This window comes from Mugil cephalus, chromosome 8 (assembly GCF_022458985.1).
Source record: "Mugil cephalus isolate CIBA_MC_2020 chromosome 8, CIBA_Mcephalus_1.1, whole genome shotgun sequence".
Lineage (NCBI taxonomy): Eukaryota > Metazoa > Chordata > Actinopteri > Mugiliformes > Mugilidae > Mugil > Mugil cephalus.
The window spans coordinates 19,813,574-19,841,570 of NC_061777.1; the positions used below are offsets into that span (position 1 = coordinate 19,813,574).

A 27,997-nucleotide genomic window follows, 5' to 3' on the forward strand; every position below is an offset into this window, starting at 1 on the left:
CCCCCTCCCGATGGGACCGCAAAATGAGGCTTTACACCTCTGTGTTGGAAACCTCTTTTCTTACAGCCTGCCACAGGGTGTGTTTTTTTTGTAATATAAATAATTTAGGCACTCCGCTTTGAGTTTGCCGTAGGACCGACACACCATAACCGTAATTACGAAAGCGGGATTTAAAGGCATAGTCTGACACGACAGCCGCGCTGCCAGAATTTAAAACACATGACTGTTTTCTGGTGCTGTAAATGTTCGTTGACGTCCGTAAGGTTTTTGCTAATCAGGAATACATGAAGATGTTCTCTCTAAATTCAATGAAAAAAACTCAAATTTTATCATGCACGGTGTTGAAATAACCACCACTGTGTTGAGTAACAGGAAGAGGGATTGTAACAAATGCCTGAAATATATTGAGCCACTGACAGTAAACGACAAAGGAAGTTCTCAATGTACTACACTTTAATAGGCACAAATATAACCACAAAACAAAATTACAGCTTTGTCACGTTTGAACAGAATGTAATTCCAAAATAATATGTAATAAATCTTTTTATAAATGACTGAAATTAAAAAGCCACATTATATATAATAGGCAATAAAACAGGATCATACATTTAACATAATCTGATCAAATAAACACGGCCTATAATCACGTTAATGGGCAGTTTGTTCTGAGATAACGAAGGCAAAATTACATCTGATAACAAGGTACCGTATGTCACTGGACACTGTTCCTAGAGCCCTGAGAGTTTGCTTGTCTGAATAAAACAATGTACCTTGTGCTTTACTTTTAATTTGAGGATTGGAGAAACAGTTTTTACAAAGCTAAAACAAATGCATCAGTCTCATAAATACAACAATAAAAGAGAACCTTCATTTTGAACCACTTTCTGGTGGAGCTGCAAAGTCGTGGTAACTCTGAGAAAAGTTTTTGAAAGCAAAAACTCTCAGTGTAGAGATTTATAGTCTTTTGCTACTAAATTCTAAATATAGAGATGATGTCAATGACCCAAGCATTAGTGCCTCGAGTTTTTTCAGAGCTACATTCAAGGTTGCCAGTTAAGCTAATGGTTAGTTTCTAATTAGCTTTTCTCCGTGCAGAAGTGCGATTTTGCAGCTTGACCAGAAATTAAAAACGGCTGTGGAGCTTTACAGGAGTCAACGAGTATTTTTAAAATACTGTTAAGGTACGGTGCTGTATACTGAGGTTAGAAGGAGAGAAAAACAAATGAAAGGTGACATTTCTTCTTAAGTGTTAGACATGAACATTAGTCAAACAGAAAAAATAAAAAAAGGGCAAAAAAGTGTCCTTATTTGGAATCTCCTAAAAGAGCAACGGCATTAAAACAGATTCCCCATTTAATATGATCGTGTAACTAAGTGTTTGAAACCCAATGGGGGAAATAATGCGGACATGCATGTAAAAATGTAATGCGCAGACACTCTAATTTCAGGCAGTGTATGTAAGTGTAAATTAAAATACTGACGTGCTGAACAGAAAGTACAAAAAGTCTTCTTCCAGATTGCCAGATGTATCACATTTTATGGCACCACTCCTCATTTTAAGTGCAAACAATCAAAAGAAAGGCAACAGGAGTAAACACAGTAGTAATGACTGTGACGACGACCTCTATTCTTCCAGTGATATCTGTGCGATCGCCCAGGGATGTAAAACCATTAGGAAATGAGGAATCCCCCACATAAAAGCTATAAGAAATATAAATACGTGTGCAGTCGAGATCATACGTAACCTGTTATGAAAAACTGTACGTACCAAAACTACCGTGGGAGGATTAGTTAATACCTATCGGGTCTTTGGGCGCTGAGCAATATGACAGGAGAAGGCAGACGTGGTGGGGCGGGGTTACTGCGAGCGGAGCTGGGGTCAAGAGGAGGTGGTCCTCTGCCGCTGACTCCCCGCCCGGCCCCTCTGTTTGTCGTACTTGACGGAGACGATAAGGAAGACCAATAAGGTGACGCCCTGGATCCCGGCCAGGAGGAAGAAGTAGTAGTGCAGGGAGCAGTCGTTGATATTACCTACAAGACAGGGAGCATCACGACTTTAATAAAACACTTTAACGGAGACTCCCGACAATAAAACTGGCATTCATGGTTACACTTAGAAGCTGAGAGCTCCGTGGCAAAATGACGGGTGTGGATATTTGGAGAACAAAAAGCATCACTCCCGACATATTCGGAGGGCAACAGCGGGAGGGTTCTTTTTATCACAAAGTACTCCTTCATATTAAAACAACACCAGAGGCAAAGGTAAATGGCCACAAGTGTGACAGGCCGCCGTGTATTTGCTAGACATAAAAGGCCGACTTGAAGGGAGCGTGGCGGGGAAACATGATTCTGTCAGGAATTAGTCTTCAGCGGGGGGTAGGAGCGCTTGTTACTTCTCATTTCAGCACAGCGAAACCCTCTGAAAGTGGCAGCCATTGACCACACTCTTCAGCGCTGACACGGGGAGGCGGCATTGATGAGAAGGGACTGAAGTATCAAAAAAATAACGCAGCAACGCGAGGTGTGATTCAAGCCATGGAGCCTTTTTATCGGTATTAAAGCGCTGTTTGTTTTCTCACGGGACCGGGATGGAAAAAAAAAGGGATAAAAAAAAAATAAAGGGGCGCCTCCACTGTGATTTGCAGGACTGAAATGTGACTTGTTTACAAGAGAGAGGGGAAGACGAAAAGACCGCGCTGAGGCTGACATACGGCACATTTCAAGCTCTAAAAAAAAACAAAAAAAAACTGGAGCCATGGTGTTTGTTGACATTCACTATTCATTTTTGTTTTGGTTTTAGAGAATTCAGCCGGCAGCAACTCTAAACTGTCTTAACATTAGCTGGACTGAAGTGGTCGCCCTCATTCAGCAGAAGCTCAAGAGGGAAGCTCAAACAAATCCTGTTTTCGTCCCGCCAGGGGTTTACATGAAGGGCAAAGCTGACTACAATACAATTGTCTTCACTGTTCAAGTATGAAGACAATTGGATTGGCATTAGAGCAGCTTTTGTCCAGCATGAGATGATGCTCTTTACTGCTGCTGCTGCTAGACATGGAGGCTTTTTAGGATGAAATGGCTACTACCCCCGATATATATATAAAAAAAGGGCCAGTTGTACCTGTGGACAGAGAAACCTGTAGCTTATGTCCTACATTATCTAAAAACGATTAAATGTGAAAACTGGAAGCAATCTCCATCTTCCTCTGAAACCTCTTATTAGCTCCTCATGTGGAGCTGTCACACGGAATAAAGAGTCAGGGAAAGAGAAGCCGGCTTGATTTTAATTAGATATGGGGGAAAATCTCCAATCAAGTCCTGTGTACTCAAGTACAGTCTAATTACACTTGTCAGTTCATAGTTAACCGCCCCCCCTGGGTCAAGATGGTGCTCAAGATATTTCACTTTTTCACCAAGACATTTTTGAACGCGTTCACTGTTGTTCATTTAACTGGACGAATCTACACTTTAAACGCCGTACGGGCGCAGGTGAGAGACGAACTCAAATACAAAGTGTGCTCCAAGTCGTCATCGTTTACACAAACAGCGCATAAACACTACGCTGTAGAAAGAATGGACAATGCACACCGTTGCTTCAGTGAATGTGTTTTCAGCACAGTGTGGGTATGACATGATTGCAACATGTTTACAAGAAAGTATTTTAATTGCGCGACAGCAACAAAAATGACAGGCGGATGTGATGCATAAAGAGCAGTGTTACACCAGACACATTAAATGTCGTAGTATGTTTATGTTGTAGTAGCATGCTGTAATTTGGAGGTAATTCAGTCAAGGTAAACACAGCAGATGTCAAGTAACGACACCGTGCTTGTGTGTAGGACTTGTGTGTAGGCTGCGGGTTTATCAATGCATCGGCCCCGCTCCCCTCAAATGGCTGCACAGATCTAATGAACTGAAGGGCAAAGCTTTCATACAGAATAAAGAAGCTGTGGTCAACTCATATCGGGAGAATTACTCCCACTGATTTATTGACTGGTGCAGACTGATTTAACGCTGATCGCCCGTTACCAGCGGTTCTATGTCGATTTAAATGCTTCTACTAGCTGGGGAATAATAAGGAATATTAGTTCATGTTTTACATATTGTTCTATAAGTGAAGCACATTTGCTCAGAGTGGTTTGTATGGATGTGTTTATGAGGTTGATTAAGGTTTTCTTCACAGCAGAAACTGTTCTTAACAGGAAACCAAAAGTACAGCTGCAGTTGTTCAATTTTTCGGTTCATTACAAAATTACAGGTTATTTATTTCTGCACACGGTACAGTGTACTAATATATTTTTCCTACATGGGTACATACATAAATAAATAGAATTCTCACTCCCCTTACACTGTGTTGAATAGCTCCTCTCCTGTAGACACATGTCTCACATGCTGAGCTCTACACTGACTGAAACACTGGCTACACGAGCAATTAATTGGAATTAATCAATTGGAAAATAACGAATTGAACTTCATCTCTGTTTTCCACACAATTAATACCAAATTAAAGCAGTTAATTTAAAAGTGAAATTATTTGGGATTCATTAACATTCATCTCAACATCAAATATGCAGCAAATGCCAGGGTCAACTATCCAGTGTTTTTACCGTTCTAAGGAAAGGTGACGGCTTGGACGCCGCCCTCAGGTTTGGGATCGTTGCCGTTCCTGTTGGGAAGTTTGTCTTTCAACTGATGATCAAAACGTGGTTCACATTTCAACTACAGTTCCACCAAACCAACACTTTGCGCCGTCACTTGCGACCAGTCGAGCAGATCTAACCACGCGTGTGGTGTGCATGGATTTTTTTCTTTCTAACTCTCTGTACATGTCCTTGTTTGTAATTACTGATCGATGGGAACAAAGAAGAACTGTGGATGCTGGAATGCCTCATTCTTATGATCAGGAAAGGCTGGCTCTGTCATTGAAACTTTTGAATCAGCGGTGGAGAGGAGGACACTGAACAAACTCTTATCAACCGCCCTCTCCAGCAGACAATAGTCGGTGAACGGAGTACCTTATCGATGAGGCTCACACAGCTTTGTTGTCTCAAGAAACGCTACAGTTTGCACATGGTTGTTTGGTTGTAAATTCCTTTCACTTCATTTTTTAAAAATATTTTATTATTTGTGTAAATAATGTGTATATAGATTTTTGTTTTCCATTTTTTTTTTTTATTGTTTATCTTTAGTATATGTTATTTGAGTGCTGAGTGCCTGTACATTGCTTCTGCAACAGGGAAATTTCCCCGTTTGATAAAGTCTCTCTCTCCATTAATGGACCCCGGCTGCAGTCTTAACTCGTTTTGTTCTAATCTTTATCTGGTCAAATGTTTAAATTATGAGAAATACATCAAGAACCGAAGTAGTGGGTGAATAATTCAGGACGTACAAAACAATGTGCTCGACAGCAGAGCGCGGGAGGGAGAGTGCATCTGTAGTGAGCGTTAATTTGCCAGCAGATAGTAAACCAAATCTGTTGGTTACGGTCTTGATAAAGAAAACAACATCTACAAAAAGCAAGAAATTCAGCATTCAGATGATAGAGGGAGAAGACGCGTACACTTGCCAGCAATATCCGAAATGTGATCCACAAATAGGAGCGAGATTTACAGAAACACATTCAACTACATCTGAGGTTGACTCTGAATGTCAGCACCAGGCCTGTAACAAATCCTGATTTTAGGACGATTTCATTCCAGTGAAGGAATTCTTTTTTTCTTTTTCTTTTTTCCTGCAGCCTTAAGATTAGTCTGACAGATGACTGGATCACAGCCTTTGTTCTAGTTTTCAAAAGTTCCCTCTTAACTACAACCTAAGAAATGAAAAAGGGGACTGTCAAAAAGCAACATCCAATTCTTTGAACAGCTCTGAAAATTGTGCAAGCTTTCAACTTTCTAAGTGTTGCTTTTCTTAATTTCATTAGACATTAAATTAGGCTCAGTCTCCTTCCTTCAGTCTCCAGCCCACCAGGGCCCACTTGGCTGCCAAGCACTTTGGAAAAATGTAGAAGGCCGATTACAGCAGCAAAAGAACAAACAAGGACACAGAGCAGATATGTTGATGAAGACTGTAAATATTTGGCACTTATTTTACAGGCAAATTCCAAGAAAGGAAGATTTTAGGACATGTTTTTTACATAAATTAGTCTCTGAGATTTTCACATGTGCTCAGAGGTTCTGCTTGACAGGTCTGAGTTAGTAAAATACAGATCGTGATTACACGTAATGACCCCAACAGAAGGGGTCAGCCATCTAATATCTGAGTGATATAATCTTGCGGGATAATTTACCTGAAAGTGCGTCAGCGCAGACCATGCGAGTCCAGATGAAACGGGTCAATATCAATTTAATGTTTGAAAATGGATCAATTGATCCAGACCTTCAGTGCAATGACCCAACATTTTAATGCTCCAGTGCCTTCAATGCCATCCTCTGCCTCAGAATAAAATCAGCGAGAGAATCAATGCAAGTTTTTTTTTTTTCATCTATAAATAAATATATATTTTCCGCAGCTCTCATTTGCCTTTGAAAACTGTATAACAGTGGACTTCTGTAAATGATTGCAACGTTCTAACTACGTTTCTGGGCCTCTGTTACCTCTGACATGTCTAATACATGCACCAAAAATTACATTTTCATCCAGACCTTTCAGACACAATAAAAGATCCCGTTAAATTTGCCAGACCTGACATTAAAGGCTTCCATTAAAACAGTGACATTTCACTGAGTGTGGCTGAACAGGATGTGTGAATGTCAGCTCGCTGTGAATATCTGAACACGTCAGACATCTGATATAACATCAGTCAGGACTTCAACACCGGTCAAAGAAAAGGCCATTTCCTGTCATGTGACCGTAGAGGTTCACAAAAAAAAAAAAAACGGAAAAAAAAAACATTTACTTCGAGTGAATGATATCGTTACAAAAGAGGAGCAAATCAAATGCAAAAGTCATTTTGTCCCAGAGACAAAACCCTCCTCCTCTAAAAAGGATCGTTTTGTGAAGGGAGTAAAGGTTGATCTTTGATGGACGTATGAAGTAAAAAGTGGTGGATGCAGGAAAGGATGAACTGTACTGTTACACCAGACCTATAAAAATAACCAATAAATGACGGCTGACAGCTCAACCACATGTAACCACAGTGGAAAACAATGCACTGTTGGATTTGACGGATCAATAATTTCAACACAGGCTCACTGATTGAGAACAGATGTAATAAATACTGAAAAAACATTTTCACACAAGGGCTGCAGACCATGGACAACAATCAGACATAACATTATGACCACCTTTCTAATATTGTACAGTGGTAACAGTTGTGACTCATCAGAGAATGGACATGGTCCTTCTGATGGTGTCCTGTGGTGTCTGGTAACAGGATGTTGTTAGTGGGGACCTTTGGGTCCTGTTGGTTGATGAGAGGGGACTCTGTGGATCATCCCACAGATACTTGATCAGTTTGGGATCTATTGAGGGTCATTGCTATGGGGTGGAGGTGTCTGGTCTAAGTAACATCCACATGCCAGGTCCAAAAGTTTCCCAGCAGAACATTGGACTGTCACAAGATGGTCAGTGATACTATTTACTTCTCCTGTCAGTGGCCATAATGTTGTGGGTGACCACTGTATGGTAATTTCTTCCCAAGAAAAAGCTGCAATGACGACACTTTTCGTCGAACAAGTGAACAGTTTTTGTTCCTGTTCATCTGTGTATGTGGCACACATATTCTACGGGAGTATACCTTTCTGAATTATGCCACATGAATAATTATTAAGTTGTGTTCACCAAATATTCTCCTTGCTCGTAAATACTGCAAATGCTGTGCATTTCAAATGAACATTTTCTTGAAGTCAACTGCTTGCTTAATGTTTTGTTAATCGGATGAACAGAAATCACAGAATTAAAAAGAATAATAAAATAATTAAAAATTAAAATGGAGAAAAGTAACAATATATATATATATATATATCCCTTAACCCCCACAAAACAAGAAAGACTAGGCAAAAACAAAGCAAAAACTGGCACCCACAAGAGTGTGATGAGGTTACAAACACTGTTAATTCGGAAGAACATTAAGACGCCAACACTTTTGAGCAAATTCTACAGACCAATGTGGTCCATCCCAATGTGTCCAACGGTCTGGGAAGACAAGGGCCCGTGTCCATGACCCCCATGACTCATGTTAACCAAACACAGAGTTCCAGTGATGTGTAACTGGTTTTATGCACCAAGTCACTGATCCCAAGTATAAGAGGGAGTCCACCTCTGAATGGCTTAAAAAGAGTGAAACTGGCAAAATTACTTAAATCCACTGAGATGATGAGACAGGACCCAAAACTAAGATCATTTTTGCAAAGCCTTGCATTGTGGCTGCACTAATTAGATTCTGCAAAATAACAACAACAAGAACAACAAATATGGGGGAAATTCCACCACCATCATGTCAGAGATTGAGCCAATGCTAAAGGTGGCAAAAATAGCTATTATGGTCAAAATTGGAATTACTTTTTCCACATTAATTTAGGTATTGGATAGCATTGTTGGTTAAATTTAAAACTTGCATTTGGTGTTGAGGATCTGCTACAGATTAGCATGAATTTCATAAAAAAAAAATAGAAGAGGTCAGGAGATAATGTGGCAGAGAACTGAATAAACTGAACTGAGTACAAATCATTTTGCTTATGGACCTGACACGTTACCAGAATGTATTATTACAAACTTAACTTAAACTTTGAGTGAAGCATCCTGTAAGTCCCGTAGAACAGCTGTTTTATTCAACATTGTGTCTCCACCACAACAACAACGGGCTGAACCTCGACTGTTCTTTCTTGAAATACCGTAATGAAGTACAAACGTGAGGGATTCTTTGTGTGACATTTTACCTTTGCTGACTAACATTAGTTCGTGCAGAGAGGTGGGATGATGGAACTACAGAACCACAGGAGAGCTGAGCAGCCACCAGTGAGATGCCAAACTAGCAGTGCCACCTCCATGTAAAGCTCCAGGGACAGCTTTACTTAAGAGGAGCACAGCTACGTAATCAGACCCCCAGCCTGTGATTAATGTTGCTGTCTGTCTTCAGGCCCGTGCCGCTCAGTACAACTCAGCACAGCTCACCCAAGATGCTGTTTACCACACACAATTTCACCCGCAGCCATGGAAATAAGTTGAATCCCTTCCACCTAGAGAGCCATAAGATGTGGAAGAAGCTAACATCCAACAAACAGCGAAAAAAAAAAAACAAACTGCATGATTCCTGACTGTACTTAATGCCCAAGCTTTGTGCCATGTGTCTTTTATCAGTGGCTAGGAGGATGTTTTGTTCCATTTCTGAAACTCACCTTCTAAATGACATGTTTTGGAAAGCAAAAGGAGTCTTACGGGCAATCCGGCTTTAGTTTCACTTCCCCTGGAGTGATGCAAGGCTGAGCAAAGGATGGATTTATGAAGCACACCGAGCATCTTCCAGTGCTAACATCATCAGAACTACCTCCCTACCTGTCCGTATTAATGAGCTATTAGCTGTTTGTGGATAAACAATTTACAGTGTTGGCTTATTTACCGCATGCTCAGGCAAAAGTGCATCTGGGTTGGGAGCCTCCACTCGCCGGGGAACCCATCCATCCTGCCATGCTATTCATTCTACCACTTGGACAGATTTACACAAACCTTTTGTCATTAGCCTAACATGTCTATTTATGATGTGAAACACTCTTAAAACAAGAGAATTGTGCTGAGTGTTGGACTCCTCTCCATGTCTAACTTGCAAAGTCTTTAAGTGGATTTTAAATCACCACAAGCTGAACACTCCTAGGGACACTCCTGAAAAACTTTCTGTATTCTGAACTGATACCAACATTTCTCCTGTGGGTTCAAGCATATTGTGTATGCAGATAGTCCGTAGCACAGTCTTATTGCACTGGACATCAAACAGTAGGCTTCACAAAATGTATTCCAAGTGGGTTGTGGACAGGTCTAAGTAAAGGTCAATCACTATTGTGCTGTTTTGATAACGATGATGGTATCAGGATATTTTGAGTAGAACAACCTTTTAAGTTTGAGCAAAAAACAATACCCTCTTGTGTATGAAAGACATACAAACAAACTGGACTACTGTGTGTTTCTCTGCAACATCAGGACCCATGTTTTATAATGCTGGGTTTACAGCTGCATAACAGAATTAATATTTATTCAAAGATCCTTATTGAAGACTAACATTATGGAAATGGTATAGAATGATTTCTGGCAGCAGGAGCTGTAAAGACAACAGTGATGTATTCCATCCATCGATTATACATAACCACTTATACTGTATAAGTTTACTTGTATAACAGCTGGCACTGCGCAGGAGGCAGGGTACGACCTGGACCATCGCAGTCCATGGTAGGATCGTGATGTATTATCAGATTTTATATTAATATGGCAAACTAGCAGTTTGCTTACTTTTGCTTACGGTTGGTTACTTTAACAGTCACATAACTGCAGCATGAGTCATCTGAACGTAGGTCCAATTATCCATTCACCTTTTAACTCTGTTACCTAGTTGCTAATTGTGTTAGATGCCTTAACGAATAATGAGAGTGAACCAATGCAGTAAACACAAAAAGCCAAAATAATTAAATGAAAGACAGTGATGATTCTGTGGTATCATCACTACTAGATTAGATTCGATTACATTAGATATTACACTGCCCTTTGTTGGTTGTTAAAATATCAATTATAGCTGGTTTCATTTGTGATCTATTTCTAGAGGTGGTATGTGACACTTTCATCCCATATTATGAGTGTATATTTTACCAAAGTCTTTGTGTGACGACATCCAGCCGATTCCCTTGAGGGAGACAATAGCCAGCAAACCAGAACCCACGAAGGAGCCAATCCCAGAGAAGAAAAAGAAGAGCCCCATGATAGCGCTCTGCATGGACTTGGGGGCTGCAGAATAAGCAAACTCCAGACCTGTAAAAAAAAAGAAAAAGAAAAGAAAAAAATAGGTGTAAAGAGACATAATTGGTAATAGCAGTAGATTCAAAGTTGTGGGATCACCTGACGCAAACTGACAGTAAATATAGTGCTTTTTAGACAAACACTTTGGTTGAACACATGTAGAGTTTATAGTGGAACAGCAAGGTAACACTGTGTCCTGGGGTATATTACAGGTCTTTATCCATCTTACACAATGGGTTTTGTTGACAGCGACAATGACTTTTAAATACTGTCAAATACTGTGTTTGAGAGAAATATGCCCCCTCAGCAGCTGTTTGACAGCTAATTTTCCATGGTGGCACTGGTCCGAGTTGACATTGTTGGGTACCTACTTTGATTGGTACAGGCCTCAAAAAAGCACTTATTTCTGGGAGAAAAAAAAAAACACATCAGTCTGTGTTTACTGTGACATAAAAGGAAGGGGAAAAAAATGCAGAAAATGTGCAAGAAACCTAAGAGAAAGCGAGACGAGTATAGAAAAAAAAAAAAAAAACAGGAAAGCCGTGTCTCATTTTTCCTTAAGATCTGTCTTGCTGCAAGCCGACATTGATAATTTCATGGCACCTCAAAGATATGATATTTTCAAATGAGGCCCTATAGCTACATCTGTCAGGAGAGATTAGGGGCTGCTGTTAAATACATTTGCCTTTTAACACCTTCCTTGGAGGGGAACACTGCACAAATTAATGTGATGAATAGTTCCCACAGATACCTGAGTTGTGTAAAAAGCACCATTATAAAAGGAAGGAGATAAGAGCAGAGACATAAGGTTATTAGTGGGAAACAGGGACAACCTTTACAGAAGGTCCCAAAAATACATTTGTTTATGTCCTTAAACGTTAGAAAGCAAAAAGCACTGGTCAACAGCCATGTACACCACAGGGGATTACAAAGGCTGGCGAGAGTTCTAAGATACATCTCTGACTACAGAGGGAACATACAGACCAGCGTTGTAACGTTACATTAAATCATGATTGTCTCCCTGTGAGAACAATTTCTAATACAATCAAAGTGGTGCCATGGCTTTCTACGCATGCAAAACAAACAGCTTGACCAAAAACATTACGTCCAAAAGAAAAAAGAGAAGAGGAAGAAATGGAATTGTTTAATGGTTATATAATCCTTTTTTTTTTCCAGAGGAGTAGTCATTTTTCTTTCTTTAAAAAAAGGCATCAGGCATTAACTTTTTCAAACGCGCAAATTAAAAATACTGTAGGGAATAATTTTGCAAGTTATTTCCACGTTCTCGCTGCCTAACAGCAGACAAAACTGGTGTGTGTGCGGAAAGAATTATCCATTGTCCTACAAAACTGGGGACTGCACTGAGGAAGTTTGACGGCACCGGAGGTTTCAAACAGATTTATTCAAATAGAAGACGACTGTGGGGAAATGTTCCTCTTTACCAGACATATGTCACAATTCTGTCAGCCAATTGTCCTTGAAGTAAGCCTCGTGGGATGGTGTGGAGGGAGAGAGGAGAGCACGTTTATTTTAAGAATCCCTATAGCTTTGTTAAGTCTGGATTTGGCTTTCAGAGGGACCCTGTACAATTTGCGTAAATTCCAGTATTTTTTAGAAGCCTTGTGCAGGTCTGTTCAAGAGGTATATAATATCCTAGCTTATTAATCAGCTTGTCAGACTCATTTCAGCAGGTATGGATTTTGAAGTTAAAACGGATGAATGTTTATTCCCACAAAAACCCTGAAGTGACTAGATTAGCTAGAAAGTCCTTCCAGTGTGGTTAAGAGAAAAGAAAAAAAAATGTCTCAAATATTAATGTTTAAGTCTTGATTGAGTAATAAAGCATGTAAACTAAGGGAGAGCCCACAATAGCATTACCCATAGTAGCAGGAGAATGACTCAATCATGGCTGGAGGCCATGATTGAGTCATTCTTGAATTAGATAATTGAGCCATAAAATCACAGGCGTAGAGAAAAAAAAAGATCTAAAGACAAATAAACTTGAATATATTGTGTGAATGCATTTCCAGTGCATTGTGGGATAATATTGGCCCATAGCTGCCTGCCACACTGCAACGTGGTACACGATTTCACATTTCACATCTTTTAATAAAGAGGAATATTATTCCTTATTGTTTCTACGCGTGTCTCAGATTGTGCAGCTACTGTTTGATCTGGCATCAGGGCAATTCTTCATTTTGTCACATCATTGTGACCCTTACCTCCAATGGCAGTTAATGAAATTAAATGAATTAATGAAGTCAAATGGCATTTCCTCGTTAGGCCAAGGCTCACAAGAGCCAGCTTACCGAGCGCTTTTCAGTTTATACCACTAAAGTGTTCAAAAAAATTTGAAGCTGTAAGTTCCAGAATTAACTATTCTGACCTGCTCTGATGCAATGTTTGTCTTCTTGATAATTTTCTAGAAAAGAAAATGAAATCCCCTTCCATCAGGAAGGCAAACATTAGTAATGTTGGTAATGTTTCAGTGAAGGATTATGGGTAGTCTCATATTTATGAGCACGTGTCTGGAAATCAAATTCACTACAATGAATCATCTGAGAGGCAACACAAATACACTCGGGACTCAAACCTGACCTGAGAGAACATTTGTGAAACTCTAGTGAGAGGTTGGTCAAGTGTCGTAATTAAAAAGAACATCCTGTAGCACATCTTCCAACAGGGCATTCCTCATGTCTAAATTACAAATAGTTACAGTGTGAGTGTTCACAAACAGCTGAGGGGGGAAATGAAGGATTATCAGACTGAACGAGGGGCGGGCTAACGTTCCTACTGCCCTGCTGCTAGCATGGCTAAAAACATGTTGCAGTAGAAGACTGTCACCATATCGACCACCAGTGTTATAAAACCATCGGTGACACTATCAGTGCTTCCGCAGGAGATGTTTAAGGTTCATTTTTGGTCTATAGAAGTAACTGCCAGCTCAGTCAAACTGCTGGACTGATAAATGTGCATACTATAATTTTCTGCGTAAAGCAATATATCAATGTGTCAGCTGGAGAAGACTGATAATTGGATAATTACGAGTTGAACTTGCGTTAGTGCAATGTGTTAACATTATCTCTCTTGGAGTATGTGGGTCCTTGTGGGTATTTAATATGAGCGAATATATTTGAGTTCATGATGGTAAATGACGACATATCAGCTGACACATTGAGGTGAAAGTCTTAATGTTAATTATGTTGCGACAAAGCCCATATGAATATTTATCCATCTCACCGTCGTCCGTATTTGGTGGACAATAAGCAGCAGATAAGAACTAATGTGAGGTCACTGGCTGAGATGAAGGCAAATCTGTCATCATTCCAATTGTAAAAAGGTTACTTTATCCACACCTTATTTATAAAATGTCCCATTACTAAACAGTGCCTTGCGGTGGTGAGAGAAAATCAGGATGATCAATTATCAATTGATGTCCCGGGCTATTTTCTCTGGACTACACCCCACAAGCCCATTAAGCTGGTTCGGTCTGGCAGTGAATCAAAGACAGTGTTCAAAAAGGGGTTTACACATTAGTCTTCATTGCATTCTTCTTGCAAATATGGGCACAATGGGTTTTAAACCACAATCTATTCAGTGACGGTGTAATAGATGAACTCAAAGCAGGAGGCTCATCAACAGAGGAATGTGGTTTTACTGTCTACTGAATCATAATGGTTAACCGGCCATAGTGTTTAAGGAAAGCTTTTAACACAGCTGAAAAAGTCCACAGAAGATGTCAAATAACTTTACCTGCAATGCTGGCAAAGATTTCGCTGATTCCTATCAGTACATACTGAGGCACCTGCCACCATATGGGTAGATCTGCTGCGTAGTAGGTAACTTTGTCGAACACCTGGTCAATGGTACCATTTGATTTGACGATCTCCAGTCGTTTGGTCTCCAAGATACCTGATGGGATGGACACAGAAAACAGAGCACACGGTGAGCTGAGGCGTAGAAAAAAAATATACATACACACACACGAATAATAGACTCTAACAACGCACTGGGTTAATCTAAAGACTTGTATCTTTTGGGAAGGATGAAGAAACACACCAACAAACAGCTGAGCGCTGCCCAAGTGAGAGGATTCAGAGACGTTTCATTAAGGATTTAGCTCATTTTAAGGCTACGCTACCCCTTCATTAAGATGTCCTCCACACATTTTCATTTCCTGCTTGTTACTAATGCTTAGACAGTTCAATAATAAGGACCAAGCATCTGTGATCAACTGCTGCTGCCTTCTTAAAGCTTTATTTGATACTTATTATCATGTAACCAGTGGCTATTTCCAGATAACTCCCAGAGACAGCCTCCTATCATAACTACACTTAATGCTATATTTGAGAAGAGTTGTAGCCTTGTAATCCAAATATCCTATAATACCGGTCGTCCATCTTGAGCAGCGTAGCCACTGGGCTGCCCGGAGCAACACTATAAACACAAATCCTAGCAATTTTTTTTTTTTTCTTTTTTTCCCTCCAAACTAAACATCACACATCAGACAGCTCAGTGTGATCCCTGGCAACTCTGAACTCCAGATGCTTTTGAACACCTAAAGGCCGCTGAACTTTGATCAGCTGAGATTAGAACACAGACTTAAGAGAAAGCGATAAAACATTCTAAAAAATATCTCCTCAAAACAGATGTCAGCTCCGTTTTTTTTTTCTTTTTTCTTTTTCAGAGCTGGCCTCAGCGTGAGGCGGAAATCTGGGAATGTTGAAGACAAATAATCAGAAACAGTCCAGTGTCTGTTTGACAGCGTGTCTTCTACTGTTCCCGTACGCTGCATGGGCGGTCCAGCTGTCCTTGTGACACGTGTGTCAGCCTGCACGATGAAACCCTGTGAAATATCGCTCTCACCAGTCAAGGCGAATTCCTGCACATTTCATGCACAATGTGATGAAAGCGACTCTAACGCCGAGCAGCAGTGGCGCGGCCACTGCAGGGGACACCGAGTGGCAGGCTGGCAGTGTAATGTGTTCGCCTGGCTATTCTCTGGGCAAAAGGAGCCACCCTCGGACATCCACAACGATCCGTCTGTCAGTCTCTAAACAACGCGATTTCAACGAACGGGCAGATGCAGATAGCGCCGAGGACACACACAAATCCAACTGAGGATGTCATTTAAATTTAATACCAGTAAAAAGCAGCGTGCAGCATGAGTTAATATGTGCAACATGAAGCAATGCTGGTGACAAACAGTACACGGACCCAGCATTATTTTTGTGTTACTCATATAATTGCAGTTATACTTTATCCTAGTATCTCATTTACAAATCCCATTACCGTAGATTTGTTACAGTCTTTGATTTGACTCCTAAAAATCCAGGTCATAGCTGTGTTGCACACTAGTTGTGCATTCACCAACCGTTGTGTGACCAATGTCCACACCACTGCACCGTCATAAACCCTTTCTCTCCACTCCCGGCAGTCAAAATTGCTTTCTGAAATATTCTGAATTTATTTTACCTGATTTCGAATGCAAGCGCCACACTTTCTTTCAAGATGCCAAATGGAAAGGTAAATAAAGGCATAGCTTTTGAAGATCAAACTGAACACGTTAGAGAAGCTCATGCCCTCTAAAGAGAAAATATTAGTTTATGCCAGAAAGTAGGCACATTAGATTTGGTTAATAGAGGTTTTACCTCATCGCACTGATCGAAAAGGATGTTTTGGACGGAATACGTCCGGCTTTAACGATGTCCCTCAAAAACTTTGTCACCACACCCATATAAACTAAGGCACTCTCATGGATGAGAGTTTATGCGACTATGTTTTTTCTGTTACACATAAACCAAGGGACAAATATGTATTTAGAAACAAAGTATTTCCTTCAGTTTGTAAACCTTCAGTCTATAAGTCATATCACCCTTTGTGAGATTATGTTTGAGCAGATTTAATGGGCCTCTTTGTATTTGTTGGTGAACTTTTAACGTTTGTGAAACGCTTCTTTTATGCTGACACTGAACCTCTTTTGATTGCTGTGCTTTCTACATGCAGGTCTCTGGAACATCTGGCCTTTCACACATTCTGCTGTTAGGTGACCAAAAGAGGCAATAATTATTACTTTTTATATGCAATAATCAAGGATTAACAGAATTACCAGTTAGTGAATTCCATGTAACCAAATATAATAATAAGTAAGATCTAACTTCACTTTGATTCCAACCAATTATATTCAAGGAATTAGATGGATGAGATTATATTTCTACTCTGATTATATTATTTCCTGTATTTACACAGTTGATAGTGTGTTTGTTGGTCTGAAATGTATCTTTATTTTATATCTATTATTATTTCTATCCCCAACAACTGCTGTAAAATTGGATTAAGTGCATATTTATGAGATAACACAATATTTAAGTCTGGACATACTAATGCACGCCTGTGAAAGGAGAAACGTCAGGGTGGAAAATATGATGTACACTGATTCTCAGGAGTGTCACTGATGTGCTTTCCTCCTGCCTCCAGTGTCCCTAAAAAGATTTTAGCCTGGATGTGTCGGTGTGGCAGCATCCACTGACGGGTCTAGCTGAGACTTTATTTCCAAAATAATCAACAGACTGGATGTGAATAGGACTGAAGAGTGCTGCTGCATGCCAGTGCAGTAACAAAGGAGCAGAAAGTTAGTTGCCACAGCTCCCCCTGCGGTCTACAGGCTGAGGAAAAAATGTCAAACTCCAGGCTGCCTTTCTGGGTGGAAAAGGGATGTTTTGATTCAGGGACAGACAATGCATCTGTGACAAGTTTTGAATCCTACAAAAAGCAACACACTACAGGCATGCATTAGTTAGAAAAAAAAAGGGACTGGTCAAATACCTGTAAATCATACTTGGACTAGATGAAATGTTGCCTCAACAACAATGTTTATTTGTCTGTTTGTTCCACTGTTGGTTAGTCACTGATGTATTAGTATTATTGCTGTCAAAGTGAATGAGTTAATATAAGTTGATGCAACACACCAGTGTGACATTGTTTTTTGTGTATTTTGGGAACTCAGAATGCGATTAAAGCAGCTGTAAGTCTGAAGCGTGGTCAGTGTATAATTTTACCAATGTGGAGAACAGTAATGGGGCCATGTAGCATCAACAAACAAAACGAGCAGAAACACGCATGCGGAAATCGGTCATTTGAACTGCAACTTCATCTTCCAAGTACTGCCAGATGGTTCTCTTTGACAAGACCAAATACTGCATCCACTGTTGGATGAAGTTACCGCTGGCTCAAACGCACAGCTGAGAGAACAGAGTTCTCTGCTTAGCACAAAACTAAGCAGCCGAGATATTCCTTCCTACTGAAATGAATTTGTACCTTGCATCAGTACTTAAAAACTGGGTCGGGAATTTAAAATGGTAAAAGAGGCAGATGAATACGACGGCAAAGCTCACCGCGAAGGGAGAACGGACTACGTGTGGCATTCACGACAGAAAATAACTTGTGGTTCCTTTGCCATTCGTGTGGCCCACTTAAGTGACGTGCATACGTCTGCCGGTGCACTCACCCGCTGCCACGGCCGAGCACATGACAAAAAACATTCCCACCGCGATCCTCTTCAGGGAGGAGGGCAGCAGGCCGCGGCGTTTCAGGATGGGGTCCACCACTTTGTCTTTAAGGGGAATCAGCATAAGGATAAGCACTGCGTCAAACATGGTGAGCCAGGCAGCTGGGAAGCGGAACGTCATCTGGGGGATACAGACGAGAGAGATGAGATAAAAATGTACAAAAGGCACCAAAGCATGAAAACTACAGAGAATGTCAGCGCATTCCAACACAGTTCACCGTGTAAAGTGTGTGTGTGTGTGTGTGCGCGCGTGTGCGCGTGTGTGTCAGTCTAATACTGCTTTGGCACCCCCAGGTGGTCAAAATCAAATATAACAAATTGAGTTCACGGTCAAAACAGCACGTGGTCAAAAAAAATGTATTAGTGATATTAAATGTTAAGATTGTTATTCACAGCAGTGAGCCGATAGCATTCTTGTCTTAACATGCTTATCTATTAAAAGTGGCAGATGTAACAAGCTGTTAATTCAAAATAAGTTTTCCAGCTCAAATCTCTTACCATAAAGTGCAATCTTTGAAAGGAATAATTACACTGTGCCAACAAAGCAGCTGACATATCAATCAGATGGAAAACCCACTGTAAGCACACGAAGTATCTACAAGTTTAGACAATGGCTCATTGAGTGAGCAATTGAAACGCTGCAAACCGCTGGAGCTGTTTTTGCAATTCAAATTCCAAGTGCAATCTGAGCTCCTGATGCGTCTGTGTTTTAACACTTCTGATAGCATCATTTATTCTCGAATTGAATTTCCATTTCTTGCAGTAACCGCTGGCAATCTATACACAGCTCCTTAGAGAGTGTTTTCCTCCCTTGTTCGTGCATTATCATATTCAAAATTATAGGAAAGGCAAAGTGAGACTTCTCCTCTGCCAAGGAAAGCCTGGTGTGAATGACAGAAGTGTCCCAACAGACCAAAAAGCTTTGCAAAATTAACATATACTGTATATGCATATATATTTAATGTCACTGCTTCACAAATGATTAATAATCCAGGAAAAAAAGAAAATGTAAATTTATGCTAGATATTTTTTGCACAAATGGGATAATCTCTGCATAATCTAGATCATCTTTAATCTAGATTTACCTTTTCAAACATCTAAAAATGTCAAATGAAATCAAGGGAGAGGGTATAATCCATCTCTGCTTGCTGTCTGCTTACAGAGGCTACGAATTTATTAAACGCCGAAAATTACACGGCATTAACACTGAGAACTACTGCTCTGTATGTATCACCTTTTTTCATTAAAACAGAATTCCGAATTGAATGAATTCATTAACGAATTAATTAGTTAAAATAACTGAACCCTATAAAAATGCAAATAGGCAAACATTTACCATGAATTCACAGACTTAATCTCACTCTAAATCACTGCCACCCATTCACTTCTGCTTCAGACTGCCAATTATTATTTAAAGTCTGGGTTCGGTCTCCCTGAAGAGACAGTATGTGCTCTGGCTTGTCATTGAAATGTGTCAGGTGAGGTGAGGGAGCAAATCATAGAGGCATCTAATCTCACTTCCCCCTTTTGATGTGCAGAAGTGTTGAGGTTGGGCTGAGGTTAGTGGAAAAGGTTTAGTTCTGCTTTTGATACCCAATAAATAGTATGTGGAAAAAATATTGACTAATATTGTTCTTAAACACAGACAGAAATGACTGAATACAAGTTATGCGTCAGGCGGATTAGTGCTACTGTCTGCCCATATTCTTGTGAAATATGGGAATATATATGTAGCCAGCATACGAGGTTAGACTAGGTGTGGGGGGGTTTACAGACAAATGTTTCACTTCACATTTCCGTGAAGTGAAACAGCAGACTTCACTATCACCTCAGGCATGCCTGCTCAAAAATAAGAACAGACATCCTGCAATATATATACTGCATTTCTAGTCTATTCAATTTCACCGCTTTTTAAACTTTTGAAGAGTCGTGTAACGTCTGGAGTAGCAGAGCGAGTTCCAGTCTTCAAAGCCCTCCAGAACTCAATATACAGTCTGTCAGGGAGACTAAGGTAACGCAGCGGCATTCGCTTAAAAGAATCAGGTGGAGGCGCTGCAGCGGAGAGATACAATCGCAGCCAGGATGCTAATCTGAGAGGTATTAGTCTGTGAAGTCCTTAATCCTCAAGGCATTACAAGCCTTTGTTGATACCTCCAGCTGTTGCCTACCATTGTGTGTCAGTGACCTACTGACTTCTTTAGTTTCAACAGCAAAATATCTGGTTCAAAACCAGTTTTGTGGAACCAGGTTAGAATTGCACGCTGATATGTTTAATTCAACAGAATTCTAAAGTTATAGAGGAGAGTTACTGTGCCAGAACACGTCCGTCTGGTGCCATTTTTCAGTCAAACAAAAAACAGGCACATTGACTGAGCGTGTCTCTACTTCAGGTTACCTGACGGGAGCCAGCGGTGCTGTTGTAGGCAGTATCAGGGATCCTCATGTGGAGGCTCTGCAGGACGTACGTTGTCTGCATCTGCAACACAATAAGCAGATTAGAGCCTCAGCATGAGGTAATTCTCCACTTTATGATCACCAGGGTGTCTGCTGCAAAGCCATTCTTGTCCAATTTTGAAACAGAAAATAATGTTGCTTCATATTAACCCGTATGGGTGCAGATCTGCCTGTGTCCATATATTCAGTTCCATTGTATTTTAATTTTCCCAAACATGGCTCATAAATTGACTGATCTTACCTGGAAGTACACAGTCCAGTATGGAATAAGGGCAAAGAAAACTGGCAGGATTTTAACCAGTGATTTCACTTCTTCTACTTTCTCTTCTGGAAATTTTCCTCCATAAGTCTCTTTGGCGCTGTCCAGTAGTGCTGGTTTGTTGCTTCATAGGCGAAAGCGGAGAAAAAAAAAATAGATTGAACTATTTTTAAACTACAGTGTGATTACTGACATAAAAAGCAAAAACGAATTTAAATAAACTATAATTAGTCTAAAGTTGAAGTGGTTGACTTAATCAACCGTTTTCGTGAACATCTTACCCTTAAATAACAGCACTTAAAGAGATAAGAAATAAACTTAAATCTAAAGCCTATAATCCCCATCTCTGGAGAAAATACTTTAATAAGACATTCTTGAAAGGACAGTCCAACTTAAAATATTCAATGTCAAGTTTCTGCGCTGAATGTGTTACTATGGTTCAAAGTCAAGTATTAGCACTTCAGAATAACTTTTCACCACAGGGAATGAAGATTAATGCATAAACCAGGGGGGGAAATAATTATACATGGGGATCAAAAGGAAGCTTAATGATAAAGGTCTACCAACAACACCTATTCTGTTGGACTGGATTCGCCACTCAACTAACGTCTGCCATGAAAACAATATTTACCACACTGCTGGAAGGCTACCCATTGTGGCTGATGACTGCTTTTTTGCCACTTTTGAATTATTCTTACAGCACATGAAATGACACACAGAGGTGACATGCCAGCATTACCGGAGAAGATTAGGCTCCTTCGGTTTCTTTGAACAGCAGGTGAACGCCAAGATCCTGAACATATCCGTGAAGGCGCTGCCATCGGCAGGCTTGGAGACAAAAACAGTGCGTCCCAGGAAAAAGACCACAAAGGAGATCCCGAGGCACACGGTGGGAATGATGTAGCCGAGCACGAAGCTGTAGTTCTGCTGGATGTAGGCAACAACTCCCAGAGACAGGATGGCTCCTAGGTTGATGCTCCAGTAGAACCAGTTGAAGAATCTGCGTGTGGCCTCAGGTCCTCTGTCTTTGACCTGTTATCATAAGAAAACAGCATACGAGCATCATACGCATTAGAATGCAAAATAAATACTGTGTAAAAGAAAACAGCTTGCAGCTACAAAGCTATGGTCATCAGTGAAAATAAAAAACTTACACCAGCTTGAAAAAATCTAAAAACAATCTACAAATCGATCTACAACCAATAACAACGTGATGTTAAATTTGAGTAAAACGCTTAAAATTACTGATCGTGGCAGAAATTCTGACTCGTCCCAGTTGGGACACATTTCCATTTAGTGTCCAGCAAACCATGATAATGAGCCAGCGATGATAAAAGCAGCACCTCCCCAAAGTAGAACTGAGCCATCATGAAAAAAGGTCTAGTGAGGGCGATGATAATTTCAATAATACTGATATTTGGCTTACCTATCCTTGCTTGTAATATTTATAGTAGCATTAAGTTGGCAAAACCATTCAGTGTAAAACATCCAAAACAATATTTTTGACTCTTTTTTCAGAGGTTCCCACATAATATTTTAAATCCAGCAAAACTGCGATGAATTAAATTTTACTACCTATGCAACGAAATATTATTATTCTCATAATGGCACTGATCCAACCCCGAGGCAGTTATCCTCGTAGAGGAGATTTTATCAGTGCATGATGAAGTGGATATGTCTTTTATATATAAACACAAAAGATGCCTGGCTACAGCTACAATTAACCACCATGAAGACAATGTCAGGACACTGCGCATAAATCTTCCTGGGCCTCGTCTCTGCAAGTTGCCCACTACAAAACACTTGACTGCTATGTTACCAACAACTGCATTATAACATGCTTTCAAATGATGCAGAGTACATTTGTTTTTGTTTCTTCTACGGACGGTAATGACACAAGATCAATCACAGTAAGTGGTCGTACTTCATCTGGCCTTTAGTCCTGCCAAGATCCAGCAAAGATTCAATACACTATCTTGTTTTAACAGTGACCCTCCATCAAATACAGAATATGATCAGTATATATTACTCTAATCACAGGCTGATGGGTATCTGAAATGACTTAAAAAAGGACCAAAATGTCCACAAGTGCAATATCATTTTCTTGCCTCCTGTGCTGTGCTTAAACTTAATGCCCCAACCTCAAGAACATCCCACCATCAGCTGTGTATACAGATGTGCAGCCCCCGCAAAATGTAACTTCACTCTCATGCTTCTTAAGTTAAAAATTCACAATGATCACAATTCCAGCTGTCACTCATTCCAAAACAGGAATCAGAGCACATGTAAGTATTCACATGCGGCAGAACACTACAGAAAAAAATCAGGGTTTATTTTGTTATTTTATGTGGGATATTTCAAATTTCAACTTCAGTACTCAAAAAAAAGTTGTTTCATATTGGTATGCCAGTACTCTCACTGACACCAGACAACCCTAGCTGATGTATTCCATAAAGTAGAGTTCTGCGAAGAAGCATTGCCAGAAATGGGAAAATCTTGTTAAGAACATGGTGGGCTCAGGAACTAATCAGATTCACCACCAGTCCCCTTTGAGGGGTTTTGTTCAGTCCTGGTTAGGACATTCTGAGAAACAATGACCCCACTGAGAACACTTTCCATTTCTGTGGCTGAACTTGTAGAAGCTCCTGTGGTTAATCTGACAATATTTTGTAACCAAACTGACTTCTTGGTACCATTAACGCAGAATTGAAAGCATTGCTCTTGTGTGCTTGTTGGATGACTAAGTTTGTGTGAAGGAGAAATGTCACTGATTCTACATTATGCTCCGAAAAATGTCTTCTTATAAGTGGCCATATTGTTCAAGACATCTCACGGTGATGTCATGGTGCAACGGACATCCCATCACATGTGCGGCCTCACAATGTCACAGTGCATACTCAATTTTTTACAAGCATATGCTGGAAAACAAAAACCTTTCTAGCCTACGACGAACTCCACACCTCCGTGTTTAATACAGACTTTGAAGTTTGGACATTGTTTATACTCTACCTGATCTGCTCCAAATGGAGTGATGTTGGACTTCACAGTACCCACGCCTAACGCAATTAAGAAAAGTCCACTGTAAACAACTGGGCCACAATATGGGGCACGGATGGGGCAGCTTACTCCTGGTGGAATGGCGCTACTGTTCAGACACTCAGCAGGTTGCACGGGAAATGCCATCTCTTCTCCACACAAGTGTATCCTGGTGTCTTCTTGGGAAATGAAAGGGAAAAATAGCATACCGAGAAAATACAAGATCAAACTCGACGCAATAGTCCAGAATTTCCCAAGATATGCGTCCGCCAACCAGCCTCCGAACGGTGAAATCAAGTAGGTAACTCCCATGAACATCAGAGGTGCCTGACTCGCCTGGGTGCCCTCCCAATAAAAGGGGCTACCATTGAGAAATAGGACCAGGTTGGAGGTGATGCCGTAGAATGCAATCCTTTCTAACGACTCAGCCAGCAGTATGGCTGCACATGCCAGTCTTCTTCCTTGGAAGACTGATGGTCTTGATGGTCTGTTCCCACTGCCTGAGTCCAGAAGAGGGGTGCTCTCGTTGGCATCCCTGTTGTTAGCCATTTTCAACTCACTCGGGGGAATAACGTTTCTTCCTGTTCAGTAAGAGTTCAAGTCTGCGGAGAAAGAAAAAAAAACACAGCAGGTTAAGCCAGATGTTGTCAGCACTGTGTACGCTAGCGAAACAGCCAGCTGTGCCGAACTCACAACATCTTGAAAGCCCTTCTTTCCTTATCACAAGAATAACAACACTTAATACAAAGTATTAGTAAGCTAGCATTAGCACACACCAACAGCTTTGGGAAGAGTTTGGTTTTACATTACCTTTAATAATTAACACATGTCCCAGACGTCTTCAGTTATCTCAATTGACCTAGATAATGCGAGCCGCTAAACGGTTTAGTGTGGTTCCTGTAAAGGCAATACTTTATCAAAAGAGAACTGGAAGTTAACAACAAAAAAAACAGTGTCACAGTACTATCGCGTGACACATTCAGTTGAAACAGGGTCACGCTGGCGTCGCTCCGGAACGCACAGATCTATAAATAAAACGCACCACAGGGAGGAGCTCAGCAGACCATCCATATGATGTACAAGTCTGTCCGTTTCACGCAGGCGCCGTACGACCGGGAGAAGGAAGTGGAACTGCGGTTTCCTTTTAAAAAAAATGTGTACTTTTACCGCTGATTCTGGCGTTACAGAATTATCAAAATGCATGGGTGTGCTTTGAGCTGTGTGCGTTTCTTTTTTTAATTCGATCTTTAACGCTCGTTCATTTAAGTGATCGATCATTTGCCTGTCAGAGTTCCACCGCTGTGTTTCCAGGGGATCGTATAGGAGACGGACTTGTAAACATTTGCAACATGTTGCGCTGTCTAGATGAGCTGGCCTTGCTGCTGCCAGACGTGAAAGCTACGGGCATGAGTTTAGGAAATGTGATAGGAGTTCGGTTTAGCGAGGTTACCTGAACACACAGCTCCTGCCTGTGGTATTAGCCCTTCTAGTTTTTTACTGATACTTGTGTGTTAATGTGCTAATTAAGTCGACAGAACAGCATTTAGTGGAGATATGAAATTACTCTTTCTTGCTCCACTCAGCCCTAAAACCGGGAACCACACTACAGCTGAGAGAATAAGGTAATTTACATTGGCGTTAACTGGCCCAAAGAGCTGCTGCGACGTGTTTTGCCTGATAATAGACATTAAATAAACGCACTGTAGTTAACTGTTAATAACACCTATCTCTAAATTTAAGTTCCTACTTTGCTTCTCAATGACTGTAATACAGTTGTACTGCCGCCATTGTGCAACTACCTGTTGCATTATAACTTTACTCCACCGCCCTGTCTTCCTTACAGCCATACAAAGCGAACTGTGTTTTATTACAGGTCCCACATTGAATTAGCAGGACACACTTGCGAGCTCAGAGATGCTGGAGAATTCCAGTCTCCTGCTGATGTGGCCGATCTGTTATCAGGAAATCCTTCATTTCAGGCTGCACTGGCCATTCATCTGTTCAAAGCAGGCAGACTTCTCTTAGGTAAACATTCTTCCTGTTTGCCTGGCTACTGTTCGTACCTTCACTTTATTTGCATTTTTCGGAGTGACAACACACCTACTTACCTATGAGCATACAGCTTCTTTGCCCCGCAAACCTTTCTGTTTTATTTCCCTCTCTGCTGCAGACGTCCAAGTGCCCTTTGGCGTCATCTTTGGCGGAACAGACATAAATGAAGATGTGAAAGTTGAGCAGAAGCGTGTGGTTATGGAGCAGGTGCTGCTGAGAGCCAGGTGACGTTGCCGCTGGCTGCTATTTTAAATCGCTTGAGGCCAGATAGCTCCAAAATAAGTACTCACATTTTTTTACCCCTTGACTTGACACATCAGACAGAATGTATGCCCTGTTTATACCGCTGTTAATTCATTAGAAGTGCCATATGACTCTCACTTGTGGTTTTATATCAGACTTGTTACCATCTCAGAGTAAGACAGAGAGCACAGATGAAGTGATTAGTTTGCATTCTCCCCCGTCAGCATCGTTTCCATGTGACATTTTGATCAAATGATTTAATTGTTACTATAAGATGTCTGCTGGCTCTGTTTGAAGAAATGAAGAAAATGTTGCAGTACAGTGGTATTTATATATAATAGACTCTTAATTATTCATACCAAGTATGTTGCAATGTATCATAATCTCTTTTACCAATTCCCTTGTATAGAGGTTTGATGCAGATGCTGCCATCCTGAGGTCTGTGCAGGAAGTAAATGTGACCACTTACTTAATTGACTCTCTCCACATGAAATCAAGGCAACCTCTAATTTTACTGATCATGTAATATTTGTTTTCAGCCTTAAACATACTAACAAAACTTTTTTTCTTAACTTTGCCTGATCGAGACAAAGAAAACTACCCCCAATACCTGAATTGTTGCAAAGAGTATTGGGTAGAGTATCAATTACCTGTTCTGGGAAAAAAAAGAAGGTCTGGAGCGCTTCAAGATCTTCCTGGAGTCCTGGCACGTAATAATGAGGCTGAGCGCAGGCAAGCTAACCCCAGCTGTGCATGTTGCGGTTTCTGTCCTCCCCCACTTTAGCAACGAAGACTTATCAATACGTCGTCCTTTGACCCTTCAGACTGTTGTCTCTGTTTTCATAATGATGAGGATATATGGTTTGGGTATCCAGCTCCAGCCATATATTGCCGTCTGGGATGACTGGAAAGATCCAGGTCTCGTGACTGCAAACGTCTTAATCCACACATCTCTGCTTTTAGTCTCCTCACGCAGACCATGATGATGGTCACCCATAGCCTCTTGGCTATTGTAACAGTGCACGCACACAAATCAGTGTCTTCCCACTGTTTTGAATCACTGTTTGTGCTGTTTTTGTGCAATACTCTCCTTTGTATTCTCTGTGTATTCATCCTGAAATTCTTAGCTTTCAAGCTCCAAGTTGATGTTTTTTTCTCTCACCTACTCTGTCTCCGCATGGAGATTTATGTGTTTTACTGTTGTTACCGCTGCTTTTTTCCTCTTTTGTTGTCAAAATTGACATTGCTTGTGAAAGGCTAAAATGTAGTGCTTGTAATGAAAATTCTTGTTTTGCTGAAATCCTTTTTGCAGCAGTGATAATAAAGTGTTGTTTTTTTTTTCTTTTTTCTTTTTTTTTTCTTTTTGCTCCTATTTAGGTTTGCTGTTGCATTTACTGACAAACTGAAAGAAGAGGCAGAAATATTTTTGGTATGATTATACTGTTTTG

General features: G+C 40.6%; 2 protein-coding genes across 6 annotated transcripts in view; one reads left to right on the top strand and one right to left on the bottom strand.

Annotated features, from left to right (window-relative positions):
• Positions 1-431: 431 nt before the first annotated feature.
• On the bottom strand, positions 432-27,994 carry slc15a4 (solute carrier family 15 member 4). 2 transcript variants are annotated; one of them, XM_047591132.1, is made up of 9 exons: positions 27,200-27,994; positions 24,228-24,856; positions 21,958-22,250; positions 21,201-21,342; positions 20,901-20,981; positions 18,446-18,626; positions 14,692-14,850; positions 10,792-10,950; positions 432-2,031 (listed from the first exon to the last, which is right to left on the bottom strand). In XM_047591132.1, exons 2-9 carry the CDS (start codon positions 24,801-24,803, stop codon positions 1,880-1,882), a joined length of 1,743 nt encoding a protein of 580 aa, XP_047447088.1. In that variant the 5' UTR covers positions 24,804-24,856; positions 27,200-27,994; the 3' UTR covers positions 432-1,879. The 2 variants fall into 2 exon arrangements, with proteins under 2 accessions (XP_047447088.1, XP_047447087.1); XM_047591131.1 differs by lacking the exon at positions 27,200-27,994 and adding an exon at positions 25,065-25,270.
• Positions 25,358-27,997, top strand: part of glt1d1 (glycosyltransferase 1 domain containing 1) — a 33,406-nt gene continuing 30,766 nt past the window's right edge. For 2 of the 4 annotated variants that reach the window (XR_007113225.1, XM_047591134.1), the window contains exons 1-4: positions 25,363-25,876; positions 26,128-26,279; positions 26,425-26,530; positions 27,927-27,978. Coding sequence is in view for 3 of the 4 variants with exons in the window: in XM_047591134.1 (XP_047447090.1) it covers positions 25,809-25,876; positions 26,128-26,279; positions 26,425-26,530; positions 27,927-27,978 (378 nt within the window). In the remaining variant the exon portion in view is untranslated. Of the gene's footprint in view, positions 25,877-26,127; positions 26,280-26,424; positions 26,531-27,926; positions 27,979-27,997 lie in introns of all 4 variants that reach the window. The other 2 variants (XM_047591135.1, XM_047591133.1) reach the window with 2 other exon arrangements.

Bases quoted from the DNA above. Each gene is read 5' to 3' on its own strand.
- slc15a4 (XM_047591132.1), bottom strand. From the start codon at position 24,803: ATGGCTAACAACAGGGATGCCAACGAGAGCACCCCTCTTCTGGACTCA. The intron at 21,343-21,957 runs GTAATGCTGGCA...TCGCCTATGAAG, and splicing joins AAGGAGCCTAATCTTCTCCG to CAACAAACCAGCACTACTGG. The intron at 2,032-10,791 runs GTAAAATATACA...CCTGTCTTGTAG, and splicing joins GTCGTCACACAAAGACTTTG to GTAATATCAACGACTGCTCC.